The sequence below is a fragment of the Fusarium pseudograminearum genome, chromosome 4, assembly GCF_000303195.2.
Source record: "Fusarium pseudograminearum CS3096 chromosome 4, whole genome shotgun sequence".
NCBI lineage: Eukaryota > Fungi > Ascomycota > Sordariomycetes > Hypocreales > Nectriaceae > Fusarium > Fusarium pseudograminearum.
This window is the reverse complement of record NC_031954.1, coordinates 289,426-303,866: the sequence shown is the minus strand read 5'-3', so window position 1 is coordinate 303,866 and position 14,441 is coordinate 289,426. Positions and strand designations below refer to the sequence as shown.

At 41.7% G+C, this 14,441-nt stretch overlaps 2 protein-coding genes across 2 annotated transcripts; one reads left to right on the top strand and one right to left on the bottom strand.

The window, feature by feature from the left end:
- Positions 1-561, top strand: FPSE_10142 (uncharacterized protein; the record flags this gene model as incomplete). The annotated part of the gene is made up of 2 exons (XM_009263259.1): positions 1-276; positions 475-561. The coding sequence occupies 2 exons, from the start codon at positions 1-3 to the stop codon at positions 559-561; spliced, it is 363 nt and encodes a 120-aa protein (XP_009261534.1).
- Positions 562-9,132: 8,571 nt separating this feature from the next.
- FPSE_10141 (uncharacterized protein) lies at positions 9,133-9,283 on the bottom strand (the record flags this gene model as incomplete). The annotated part of the gene is made up of 2 exons (XM_061988456.1): positions 9,133-9,161; positions 9,238-9,283. 2 exons carry the CDS (start codon positions 9,281-9,283, stop codon positions 9,133-9,135), a joined length of 75 nt encoding a protein of 24 aa, XP_061844431.1.
- Between the last annotated feature and the right edge of the window lie 5,158 nt (positions 9,284-14,441).

Genomic DNA, 14,441 nt, shown 5'->3' with positions numbered 1-14,441 from the left:
ATGGCTCATTTTCCAATCGGCCGTATCGGAGCAGGGATCACGCACGCAGCCACAGAGGAGATCAGCGCCATTATTCATCCAACCAACATGACATCACAGGATTGCCCAATTTGGTCTCGCTCGGTTTCTTTCCGTCGAGAACCAACACCTCCAAGGCTCCATGCGTACATCAGGACTAGGGAGTTGGCCGACATTATCATTGATTGCGTAACGTCGCCCTTTTTGACATGGAAGACGCGCCGAGAACCTGGATCTACCTCCAGTGATCACACTCAGGTATCGATAACCGATGCCATACTCAATAACATCACACACTTGGACAAAGTCCAGTGTCAAGGGAAATATTCCTGTATTCTCATCGGGTCAGTCAGGAAAGTGTAAAGTTGACAATTTTGTGAAGAGGCAGCGATATTTGTGTATGGAATGTTTAGTATCCCACCCCGTAGTCAACATTATGCTACTGAAATATGGCAGCTGAATACTGGTCATGCTACAAACCGCGGTCAGAAAGAACAACATACTGAAAGATGTGCTAAAATCGCTGACAACATAAGTCTCTAAATGATCATTTCCGGGCGGATCACTGGTGATTAATAAATCAATTCAGACGAGCGAAGAGTATTGAGTAAAACAACCCAGAGGTAGAATCACCAATTGAATGGCATGCGACAAGTGCATCGCCGTGTGGAGATTGATTTTTCAACACGGCTTTCCATTGTTGGAATCACGCGTCGGCCCGTTCCGTGTAAAACCTTATTAGTACTGCCCCGCTGGCTCTAGCGTTGAGCCAATCTCCTCTTATGGGGCTACGGCAGTTCTCGTTCCGCGGCGTTCGGCACGGCACTCCTACGTGCCCCACTGGACATGGCCCACCCAACACCAAGGTCAAGTCGGTGCGGAAGTTGGGGATTGCAGGTCATCCTTGGACGACGTTGATATACAGGTGTTCTACAGATAGACATTGTACGAAATAACATTATCAGTATCTTCATTATCGTCTTGCTTGGACATTTAAAATCTGCTTTCAGAGACAGAGGGAGGGATTGAACTTTATCAACAAGCCCATCGTTGATGGTTCATGGTGCATAAAGCAAATGCTCCATCTCCCCTTCATGCCAGCAATTGCGAATCGACGTCTCCCTATCAAGACTATACCAGGGTATTAGTATTCATTTACGGTATAATGGGCGCGTAGCTCATTCTTCTGTAATACCATGCCACCCAGCCAGTTCGAGTACATGAGAGACTTTCGATATTATGAGAGGTACAATAATAATATTAATACCCACGCGGAGAGTATGACCGATGCTTGACATTAGTAATACTAGCTTAGTAACATGCAGCGACGCGAATAACGGCTGCATTGCACGGTTTGTGTTTTCCAGGCATGACCAGACTAATACTGAAATAGTACAAGAGCCAATTAGTCTTCGATACCTCATCTAGATAGGAATTATCCAGACATGTTTAGGGCATTTCGTTACCCAACACATGACAAGGAAGCACAATGAGGAAGCGTGTTTAAAATGTTAGATGGGCTGGAAAAAAGTGGAAGAACTGGTTAGTGGTCAACTGGCGTCATTTGTGTGTCACTATGTCATGAGACAATTCTTTTAACAGTGCTCCGATTCATGTTTGACTATGCCGATTTAAATAGAGCGCAATAATAGTGGCAGTGATATTCTTATGTCTTTCATCTCGATCTCTAGAGCCACTACATCCCCGTCGACAATGGCTCAAGTGGAACTAGGTTCAAACTTCACAACCATGTCCATCTATCTAACTGTGGGGGCTAAGATAGGGAATTGAGAAGTTGGGTGTAATGAGACCAGCATTAACGCATCATGTCAATTGACAATGATCTTCATTATCAGACACCAGGTGACATATCATTGGCGAACTATTGAGCCTGGATCAATGCAATGAAGTGGTTGACGTTTTGTGAAAGAATACTACGTTGCGAAGTTGATCTTGAATCTCGTGTCCCTGATTTGACTTCAATGTGGAGAGTAGCAATATTAAAGCATAGCAATTTACTCAGTGAGCAAGGTTCCGAAACCATCTTCATTGAGTGGTTAGTACACGTTTAAGCAAGATATGCCTTCGGCGCCCTGCATCAAGAATCATAGAAAGTAGGGCATAAGCGTAACCTTAGAAACCATCTTCATGTTTATGAATTTATCTACTCATATCGGTAGACACAGGTTTACCGAGAATAGTCCGTTGTTTATCCGGAGTTTAAACGACCCTACAACATACCTTGCAGTAGCTTTGACAAAATTGAATGATCCACTTCCCCATGCCGAAGGTTCATGCGGGGCCGCCTCGGACCGTTGAACCTTAAAAATGCTCGACCCATTATTTTCAGAGTGTCACGTTTGGTTTCTGGCGTTGAATGTCGCTATAAGTCCTCTGGCAGCATTCTTGGACAGATTTAAGCTTACGGTAGTCTCATTTCCGCATTGCATGTAACGGGGAGAAATTCACACGGAAGCCAATCCCTTATGGCAAAGAATAATAATGTTGAATGTGAGCTAATTGATTGTAGGTCTCACTAGTGCTCTGGACAATTAACGGATAGTAGACGGGTGGAAAAGAATCTGGATATATGTAAAGGCCGATCCTCGGGAGATGGGAACATTGAACGTACCTATCTCTGACAGCTGGTTACCCATTTGCCAGCAGATAAGCCAAGTGCCCAAGTCTAATAAAGAAAGAAAGTTGACCGATGACGATGAAGATCAGATGCACAGTGGGGGCAGTAGCTATCAGACATTGAATCTTCGTGACTTTCTATCTCCCATCTGTCTTATGTCCAGTGTCTTTACTATGACTGTGCTGTATGTATTTGTTATCCTTCAGCTTCCGGAAGTAGGATTAGATTTGCAAGCTACTTCAGTTTCCTCTAATAAGTCTAAGATTGAGTATCTACTGCGTGGTGTGTCGATGTCTCCCACGGACTCTAGTTTAACATTGTCCTACACAAGGTCTCCCAGTAGAAATAATTGAGTTCCCAGTGCATATTCCCTTTAAGTCCAACCTTCACAATCTCATATAAACGTATTTAAATGGTATCTTGTCAATCATATTTTACAAGTTCATTCTCATTCTCATTCTCATTCCTTCTCTCACTTTCGTTTATTATTCCTCATGGCACGTAACCGAATTCTACGAAACAACCATAACATCACTTTCTGACTCTCAACGTCCACCTGTGTTCCGGCAGTCTACATTTGCTTCACCATTGCCACAGATAGCCAAGCGTCGCTGTATCTGTTACGCGGTGTCCTTCAGGCAACTTAAGATGCGGACATCACCGCCAAAGAGTAAGTTCCAGTAGTGCACTCTGCTGCCGCTAATACTATCGAGCGTGGTATCCACTTACCCGTGATCTCAATGATGCCTGGCCATCTCAACCTATACGTACTCACCCAATCGCTCTCGCCTGCTCGTACACGGAATGGAGAGAGATAGATCCCACTGTTTTTGTGACTAAACGCCTTTTCCCAAAGCCTCGACCAGCTGACGCCTTGTGGTGTCACGATGATGGACTGGACGACTGTGGCCTGTAGCCAGTCCCCTCCAACCTCTCCGCTTGCGCTTACAACTTATTCCTCAACCAGGACACCTTTCCGTTTGGAACGTAGCCCGACTATGTATAACCAATTATCAAAGGAATACTGTAAATTCTCTAACAAGTCATTGACGTCGACTGCTTCCCGGAGTTCCACGTGGAAGTAAAACGCGCGACCCTCCAGTCACTGGTTACATGCTGCGCATAGACACGCGTCTGCATGCGAGACGCGCCTTCGGCTCTAATAGTAGCTTCGCGCCTAATGGTCCAATTAGCTTACCTTCAAATGAAAGATGGCGAACATTCACCATCTTTCCGTATTGACAGAAAGCAAACTAACTTTCACAGTTCCAGAGGCAGTGGTTTGGGATAACTAAATGACAAGGCTGCTGAACGAGGCTGGCCATGGATGCACAATTACGTGATCAGTCGTCGCTACTGGTACCGCAGTGCTTCACATTCACCTTGCCTCCTACATTATCTTTGCCCATTTTATTAGTAGAAGATCCTCGTGCTACTTCAGTTTCCATTGAATTACGTATCTCCTTGCCTGTACTCATTGATGGTTGCGCCCGGTTGACTCGCGGACTTTGCACGTCGATTAGTTAATCACCTCAACCCTACGTTTTGACATTCGTTTATTCTCTGTCCTTTTCAAGCTTTCCAAAGGAGCTCAAAACTCGGACATTGACTTTCAAAGCTTCACTCATCGACTATTCTATGAAAGAAGGATTGAAATTTGATTGATTCGCAATAGTGACATGGCATTACGTAGTTCAATGTCCACGCTGGAAGATATGGTCTTGAAGTCTTGTTTACCTCATGAAATAGAAACAAGTTGGATAGTTATAATTATATCATTAAGACTCATATTTGAAGATGAAAGGCACAGTTGTCATAGGTACAGCTAATGACAAACTCTGTCTATTACTATTGTATGTGTATGTACTCTCGCTAACTTCAGTGTAAGTGAGAGAAGTCCCAGAAACAACCTACAGCTAGTGACTAATGATAATATTTAAAGACAATCATATGTCGATTTCACGTGTCTATGGATGGCAGTGAGTTAATCTTTACCTCAAGCTAGGACGGGAGCTTAGGTCATAATAGTTTGCAGATAAAGACAGCATTTATTTAACTTAACGAACTCGCACCTCAATAGTTAACCTGTCTACAGACTTTACTAAGCGACATTTTACGATCTATTGCAAAATCTGCTTTCAATTAAAACTAATTATCAATTGCAGAGTTCTTATCTTGAGATAGGACTAACCTAACATGCAGTAAAGCTTAACCTTGTTAGAAATTGCTCTAGCGCATCTCGTCTCTATTAGACTGCTATTCCTTCCGGTTTATAAGGAAGTGAAATAATATACACAACCGAATTATAAAGTCTCAAGTAAATAACAACCTGTCTTGGAACTCCAAGACCATATCTCAATTTAATGTTTAACATTCACTTCCAGGATGAGTAGCTCCAAGGACAATAATTGAAAGATCATCCTGTTTCTTCTAGGCCTTATGTCGTTTAACTGTTGATGCGGATTGGGCACGATATTCTATCGGCATTAATGACAGCAAATGAATTCACTCAAGCTCCCTTTCTCTCTTCTACCAAGGCCCATTGTGGTAACAGGTTGTACTGACGTGGGCCACGTGCACAATGTTCTGCTCACTCAAATTGCTACTCTTGACCTCTAGCAAGAACTGCTGAATGTACGGAAACGAGGACGAGTCGATAACTGAACAACAGCAGGTGCATGCTGAATCTTCTACCATTCAAAGGGGGTGATCTACGTGTCATGCGGTGCGCGGTAAACGAAGTTGCCGGAGATGACCGAAACGAGACAACAAGCACAGGCAGTCAGACGTGCCGTGCGTCATAGTGCTGAATATCGATATGTTTCATGGAAATGTTCATCAATCCCATAAGGTATTGTCGCTGTGATTCAACGCTAGGTAATAATGACGAGAAGCCTTCCCTTGAAGTCCCCATAATGCTTGATGTTGCCCCGGAACACTGGGGTCCCCGAAGATAATAGTTGCATTCGGTGTCTAATGAACGACATATATTAAAGAAACTTTCTTTGCCATTCAGCATTTACCTACTCTATGTATGAGTACTTCATCCTTCTTCGACGCTTCTTGAGTTGATCAGCAAGCAGAGGAGCACTAAACAACCTATCGTCGCACCGCTGAGAGGTTGGCGTCGCAGCTACATCAATCGAACGGTGCTGATGCAGTTCTGACCAATGACTTTAGAGCTGGAAGAGAAAGGTTAACTTATACAGTAGGTCTGATTTATAAGTTGAATGTAATTGTATACTACTGTCATAGTTGGAATGTAGCTAATGCACAGCGATACTCTCCACAACTACGAAATGGCTATAGCAGTGTGCAGTGCTCTGACGAGCGACTCTCGTGCCATCCATTTTCGATACAGATTCTCACGAAGAGTCAGTACATCCCTGCCCAACACCAACGTACTTGGAAAGGATGGAATTGAAACACGGTATTAACACATCAAAACAACGCATCAGGAATACAGAAACCCTCCCAGTTAGATTACTAATTCCGACAAGACTTACTAATCACAACATCAATTACTAACTACAGCATCAATTGTTCTGATACCTGAATGCAATGCCCTAAGCAGCTAATGCCCAATGTCTATTGTTTGTAAGAGCTATACTGGATTATGAGTTAGATGATATATCTTGGGCCATTAAAGTTGGCTTTACATTGCCAAACTTGAAGTTTCCGAATGGTGTCGTTACTGCAGGCCAGGCATCCTAGAATAGAGTCTATACGCTTCTTAGCGACAATCACTACGAAGCACAGAAGTTAGGTAACAAAATAGGGGTATTGATTGACCTTAATCTATTTTACCTGAGTTTTCAATCTGGTTGACGTTTCAAACATTCGAGTCTGTTGGAGCTTACTGTAGCTGTAGTAGTACTGGAGATAAGGTTGAGTTGTGTAGCCACGAACATGTTAGGAGACTATTTACATGAAGGCGTGAGAGGAATTGAGTGTACCTAAGCGACAAAGAGCTTACTATTGTCAAATTGTATTGCGGAACTATTTTAGACAGTAATGATCTTGCCTAGGTAGGTGTTATTTACTAATCTGTAGTTGGGATCGAGAGTTAAGGTCACTGAGTACGTCTTAAAGGGTTAAAGACAATGGTTACTTTAGAACTTAAGCACTTGTTAATAGGTAATACAGTTCTCTGCAAAGAATATTATTCCCAGCATTTCTGGACATATACAGAATAACATTTAAGACTCTTGACTGAGTATACTTAATTACTTCATATGCAAGCTGTATTCTTACAGTTTTAGTCAGAGCTGTATAGTACTAAATTAGGCATGATAGCTATTTTGCAGGAAGACCTTAATTAAAGCTTAAAGCCAGATCTATAGAGCGACAATAGTCTTCTCTTCTTTTCTGAGTTTAAACAGCATATGTATTAATACTACATTAATGCTCTATAGACGGTCTTAAAAAGAATAGGAAAGAGCAGTATTTAAGGTTTTACTAGGTATAACTATAGTGGATGTCTATATTCACTTCCTATGTTCATTATTCCTACATTAGGCGACAGAGATATCTTGCGCTTAATCTTCATATGTAAGGATGCTATTCTGAATACTGATTATGGCTATAGAAATACTCTGTTGTTATGGGTCTGTCTTCCTACATAGATTTAATGCCTTGGGTAAGGACATGTTCTACCTGTGTTATGATACTCGCACTGCACTATTTAAACTTGCAATAAATATTGTTCAACCTCATGCACTTCCCGACATGCTATACATGTGATTGTGGGTTGTTGTAAAGACAGTATCATTTGATACTGGGATAGAATCGAGGATCGGACGCCCTTGATCACGCGCTCAAGACTCACATGTAGAAGGCGCCAGACCCCAAAATGACCATGTATTTAGATGTACTGGTTCTTCCTATAATGATGACGTTTCTGTTTAATGTCGCAATGGTCTCATTAATCTTGGCAACTAAATTGTATATGTTGCTGGTTGTGTTTTTAAGAGCGCGTAGCTAGATATTGCAATCCCTATAGTTCTTGCCAGGTGTATTGGGTTTACGCAATGGATTACGATCCAAATCCACGTTCTGTATATGAAGAATTTGAATGAGTTTTATTGAGCTTCCACGTCGCCCCCAAATTAAGAGAAACGCACTGCTTCATTTGGATCAGTAGCCTTGTACAGAAAAGGCTAGGTCAATTGTTGCCACGCATTTACAGAGACGTGTCTATATGGAAACAGAGGAAAGCCAAACTCATACTATTGGCGTCTTGGTCCATTAAGCAAGCAGTCGCCATACACCAATCAGTGAATGCCATCGTTCAAATTGAGATTGACTCATGGACAGGCCGGGTAAAGCTCGGATGTACCACGCAACTTGTGTCGCGTGACATATCTGTCCGTCATTACAGCATCCTGGTTGCGTTTCATATTCTCCAATCATAGAAACATGTCGCGTGGATTCTAACAATTGACATTAGCGTTTCGGCGTCCATTTTCTCTCATGTCTGGCTGGTCGTGGTGGGTGCATCCGTCTTTCACGGCTTCGGCATCCGTGTTATGGAGACGGTTCATGCAAGCACTAAGGATCGTGATCCTTAACTAAAGTGGTGGGGTATCGCCGCCAACCCCGCGCTCGAATTCGGTCTGACTGTTCCGGTTACCCCGCCTCTGGCGCCATGGCTGTGTTGTATCATGTGATACGATAAACATTACACGACCAGACCACGCGATGAAAAACCATGCTTCCCACAATTGACATACTCGGGAACCGCCTTCCGTGTCCGCATTGGGTTGCTTTCAATTGTCATGGTTACTGTTGCAAGCAGGACGCTTCCGGACCTAACCCTTTCCTAGTTGGTTCCATGTTCAAACTCTCATCGTCATCTCAATAATCCATCCGTCAACATGACATCTTTGACGGCCTACAATAAAGTCATTTGTCAAGGAAGTTGGCACTTTAAATAAATAGACCTTTGTTCAATGCCCCAAGACTACCTATCTTTCTATTGATGATGGCAATAGACACCATATGCTACAAACTCGCCAATGGTATGTGGTATACTTCCAAGCACACCATTGCTGTCAAAACAGAACATATATTCATGCAATTTGTAGTTCTGGGTTGTCTATTTGAATACTGAAGCTCCGGTCTTTCCATAACTGTAGTGTCATCACATGGTTTGCTCGTAATTAAAAGTCAGGCATGGTAACTATTGCTACACAGGTCATGTGTACAGAGCTAAACACGACGGACTGTTATTGCGTGTTTCTGTTCAGCTCTGCTTTCACTGACAATCATCCCGGGTAGTTGAGTCTCAACGTCTTGGCTTACCAATTGATTGAAAACCGTGCAGAGCATTTGACACACTTGCCATCCTGTATTGGGGCCGTCAAAGGAAGGGATTACAGCAGCTAGGCCGATAGTAGAGAATCAATCCCTTCCATTGTTCCCATCATTCATGCAGAGCAAAGAGCTTCCTTGGTAGCTTTATTGCCCACTTCCCATCAGCTCTGTGTTTGATACCACTTATGTCCTACAACTGTGTTTAGAATAGTGTGTTCTCCTTAGCGGAATATGTCATGCGCTTTATTAACCAAGCTAATACTCACTTGAAAAGGCTTGGTACGGCTGACGTAAGACGACGTATGGATACATTTCCAAGATAATTATTCCCGGGCTTGCATTAATATACATTCACCCTCAGTCTCAATACGGGTAATACACAGCTCACATCATGTCTGCAAGGTTGTATCTAAGCATGACATCATAGCATTTCTAATTGATTCGCGTTTGAATAATGCCATATCGTGAGTATATTAACAAAGGTATCTTAAGCAGTCTTTGCTGTCAATTCCAGCTCGAGAGAGATATAATATAGTGTGGATAATACCCAATTAATTAATAATATAGTATAACTTGTATATATGAAGCTAACGCTAAGTTACTCAGTTAAAATAGAGTATTAAAATGAATCCAGTTGCCAGGCTGATATGCAATTCAGTATAAATCTAACAATTACAAGGCATCATGATAATGGAAGTTGTTAATATAGAGAATGTAGAGGGTTTATCTAATAGACTGGATATTACTTGCACGCCGGATCACACTTGATACGCCATTATACACTGCTGATCTTTACATAAGTCCTAGAGTAAGTAAAGCAAATACTGTCTTATCTGCAGTTACTTTTCTTTTTAATATTATGCAATATTGGGGAAACGCACTATAAATAACAGAGCTACAATGCCATTCTCTTTCCCATTACAACCCTCTCACCCTATAGAAATAGTAACACAGAACGCTTAGACTTATAATTACATTCAGCTACCGATTAAACATACCATATAATTGCTCAGCCTTTACACTAGAAGCAATCTAAGTATAGTCTATAAGTCGGTTTAATATGCTGTCTAAATAAACCAGTTACGCAGATACCCCATATCTTAACATAGCATTATTCCGGAGTAGGTTTAGGTGCTTAATACAAGATTTAACGCATGTGAGCATTCGAGTCATAATGCTCGAAAGTGTAATTGAAGATGGAAACCTTATCGTTAGGGATACAAGATTGCCAGTAGGGGGCAGATGAATGGCTTCATTGTATAAGGGGACTGGCTTTTGATCTAATATTATTGTAATATGAGCTCGTCGGTTGACCCGAATCTCAGATTTGGAATAGAACGTTACAACGTATCATTTTGGCAATCGGAAGTTGCCATTTCGAAGTAGGATTCATCCAAATATTAACGGATACATAGCGGCCGTTGACTTTGAAAGAGCAAGTTCTAACATCTACGCACAAGGTGCGGCTTCTACCTCCATTGAATGGATCTCGGATTTGACACAGTCACGTGGTCGGTTATCCATAAAACGAAGGGTAGGCATAGATCCAGAACGAGACATCACGCCGATATTTACTGAACTATTCTTGGACCAAGACACATAATGATAATGCGATCATATCACTCATACCACATTCTTCCATACTCACCATCCACACAATTCTGCATCAGACAGGTTGTCAAACCTGACAATTAATATTACTGCATGGTTCAAGGCGGTGGGTTGTCCAAACATTCGAAATGTGTGTTGAAGATAGGATGTGATTAGACAAAATACAGATCAGTTATCTATCTTGATGGTCAATTGCACATTGATACATAAATTATTGTAAAATCTCCCTTATAGGAAGGCTGCTAATTAATTCTCGATGTGTATGAGAGTTCAACAGGGATCGCGTCTCTCAGTATTCAATTGCTAATGCGCCTTCCACGTTCACTTATATGACGTGCAAAAGGTTGACAACGATGGCTGTCACAAAGATCAAAGATCCTACAGCCGTAGCAGCATAGTCACGATGTACAAGAGCGTTGAACGATGAGAGATTCACTCTGGAAATTGACATGATGTAGTTCCATTAACGTTGGGTACCTGACACAAAGCATGTTGCCAATGATAAAGACACTCCAATCTATTCTCGACAAGACTTGGGTCGTGTGGGCCAAGTACGCTGGGAACGAGAATAAATTTCATGGTATCGCTGTACTGTAAGCAGTTTGTGTTCTTATCCATTTGTTTCAATATCTCCGTGACTGTCGGGACAGGCAAGGGAGTCACTGCACTACCACGACAGCGTATATCCGACTATGAGGTGTGTACCATCATCAAAGCAAATCCCATGAAGACCGCAACTCTTCAAGATCCAGATCCTGCCTTGCTGGCAATTACCAACTGTGAAGCCTTCCAGGGCATCCTGTGCTTTAAACCGCATTTAAATAGCTTAGCGGCAGCCACAACGAGGCACACCTGGGCATCCATGTATTTGGTCCTTTCATACAGATGGACCAATCTGTGTTAGCACGAGACATCCCACCTACCAATTACTGAAGGCGAAGTAGTGTTGTTGTTACGCCTATTAATCACCTTTCTCAGCCGATACAATACTCTGCCTCTTTATAGCTGGAAGTTGTTGTTTATAATGGTTTACTTAATAATGCAGATGTCGACATCACGCCAGGAGACAGACTCCTGCAATAGAGGTGCAGACAAGGGCAACCTTGTCTCGCCTGCTGATGTATTCACTGATGATATCCAGCTACGTGAATTGATATGTCATTATTTATAATTCGGGCAGATGGGAGGTACAAATGATACTCGACCCAGGGTTTGTCGAATGAAATACCACTGAAGATTGATCTGATGCTTTCCAAAGGCGCCTTTACCTAAACGTTGCGAATCTGGTTCGAACTGTAAGTATCTAAATTGTTGGCCCAAGTTGCTAACCACTGTGATACGGGTCAGAGGTATGTTAGACACCTGAGATGACTGAAGTACTCGTGGTGGAAAGTAATCATTGCTAGCACATGACTCGAAAGTCAGGCAATGATCTATCTATTGAGGATTCCTCCGTGATGCAATGACCGCCGATTGCATTGAATCTATTTTCTATGATCTCTTAAGCCACTTCACTAATCGAACCGTATGGTCTGAGTCTCATGCCGACCTAAGTGTCATGTGACACCACATTTAACACCAGTAAGAGGCTCAGCAGACGTCAGAACGCAGGTCTTGACCCTTGAATGTGGAATATTGAGACTATGTAGGTATGACTATATCTCGATTGTTTACAAGGAATGTCGACACTCATCGGCACTTGATCCATAGCTGTGAGTTAAGGGAGGGAAGGCTTCTTCCAATTGACAGCCAAACTCGCCTGGCGCTTGTTGAATAAAATAAGAAACGATGTCATCTGTTGTCTGTAGCGTTGGAGTAGATCACATAGTCTACACCTAATTTAGCTATTGTAACACCTTTCGTTAGCTGTAAAGCTCAATAAAGTCACTGGTACAGTTAATTTAACCTATCGTTTAAGTGCAAGGTATACCAGCGACATAGCCCTTGGATTAGATTTATAGTATTAACTTCCTATGAATTAATGCCACGTCAGGTCCAGTGTTTAAATTAACTACAGAATACAGACTAGATTTTAGAGCCGCTGATTATTGACTTAATATTGTTTACTATTATTAATGGTTATAATAATGCAGGTACCAGGGGAGCCTACAGTGCAAACCACGACATGACCTATGTTCAAATAAGACATTATAATAGATGCAGCCCACTGGATTTATTTTCTTTGTTTCAAAGTCTATGATTCTCACTATGAGATTAGTTTCGAGAAATTCGAAGTCTACTCTGCCAACATGATATCTGAAGACATTGTAAAACAATTACTCCCTGCATTTGACTTTCAGGTTGTTTTCTCTGCTATATGCACCTCGTCTAATGCACAGAGAGAATAGAGGTTTTGAAAGAAGGCATGTAGTATTTTAGACAGTTATACCGAGGCTATTGTGATTGGTACATCGCAGAACGATCTTGGGAATGGAAAGGCATCCAATATACAGTACTAGAACTCGACTTACACAAAGTGCAAGTGCTCAATTTACTAACGTTATCGTAGAAGGATAAGTATTTCTTATGTTTTACCCGAAATACCTATCTCATGTTCCCAGTACCTGTTAGCGGATGAGTAGCAAATGTTATGTTAGTGACTCCTCGACTGGGTCTTAGTCCTCTGAAGCTATAACGGAACCTACGGGGGTCCGTTTGCCTGCAAGGTTTGAGCATCTTCCCTTGTTCCCCGAAGTGGACGCTGGCGGCGTGCATTGATTGCTTTTGGCCCTGGACTTGGGGTGTAACTAAAGATGGCTGCGTTCGGTCGTTATGACGGTTCTTAAAATGTGTACAGCATGTTTCGTTACATCTTTAGCTAAATGCAGTGGTCCTCTACGACAAAGAATGGCTTTAATGGAGATTAAGCCTTATCTCGGGATTCGTTGTGTCAGCGCTAGACGAAAGAGAACATATTCACATAATTACCCAACCTAACAGGCCCGAATGTACAACACAGTCCTATCCATAGTCTCTGCCATTAAAGCACTAACACAAGACTTAATAATATCAACTCTACTATTTATATAATAATAGAACTCCATTATAATTTAATGTGTATAGAAGCTATTTAAGTTAATTGTAAAATAGTGTAAAGATACCCTATGATAATAGATAGATGCAATATTATGCTGCACTATCTCTTACCGTCGTCATTTTGCTATGTGTCGCAATAACGCTTATTAAGTTAGTCTAGCTATAAAACTATCGACAAGTTCTAACTACATAACGAAAGGAAAGACAAGTTATTTTCTTAGTCTTGACTAATTTATTAACTTACTGAAAATAACTACCCGCTGTTAACTCGATGGAGAACAATCCCTGCCGGGGTCGGAATATTGTCCCCGGGTAAATACTGAATATCAGCAAGGGTTGAAGAAAGACATTAAAACAATAGACAAGGAATACATAACGGAATGAGCGCTCCCGATGATTGTACATATTCATGGCGCTTTATCAGGCAACACGCAGTAAATAAATGCTTGTTTATGGTTCTACTTCTATAGAAGATCATAGCTACAGAGGGGAAAGATATAGAAATTTAAACAGAAACCATTTGAACACCATATTGTCAGGACATGAGGCGAGCGGTTTCTAGCTGAACAGATGCGATTAAAGAGTCCACGTTGAATCCATATTGTTACCACCGTTGCTACTACTAAAATGCCTAGCATGGTCTATATAGCAGCTTGCTAAGGATCAATAGCGTGGGTAAATGCATTAATATATATTTCACGAGAATACTGTTGATGTCAGTTCCACAACACTATACAGGGGCAGATTTGAGCCCTGTGGCTCATTGACTTGCTTACTGTTTCTTCTATAATGTTGTACGGGTTTTTTTTTTTACTGTTAAACT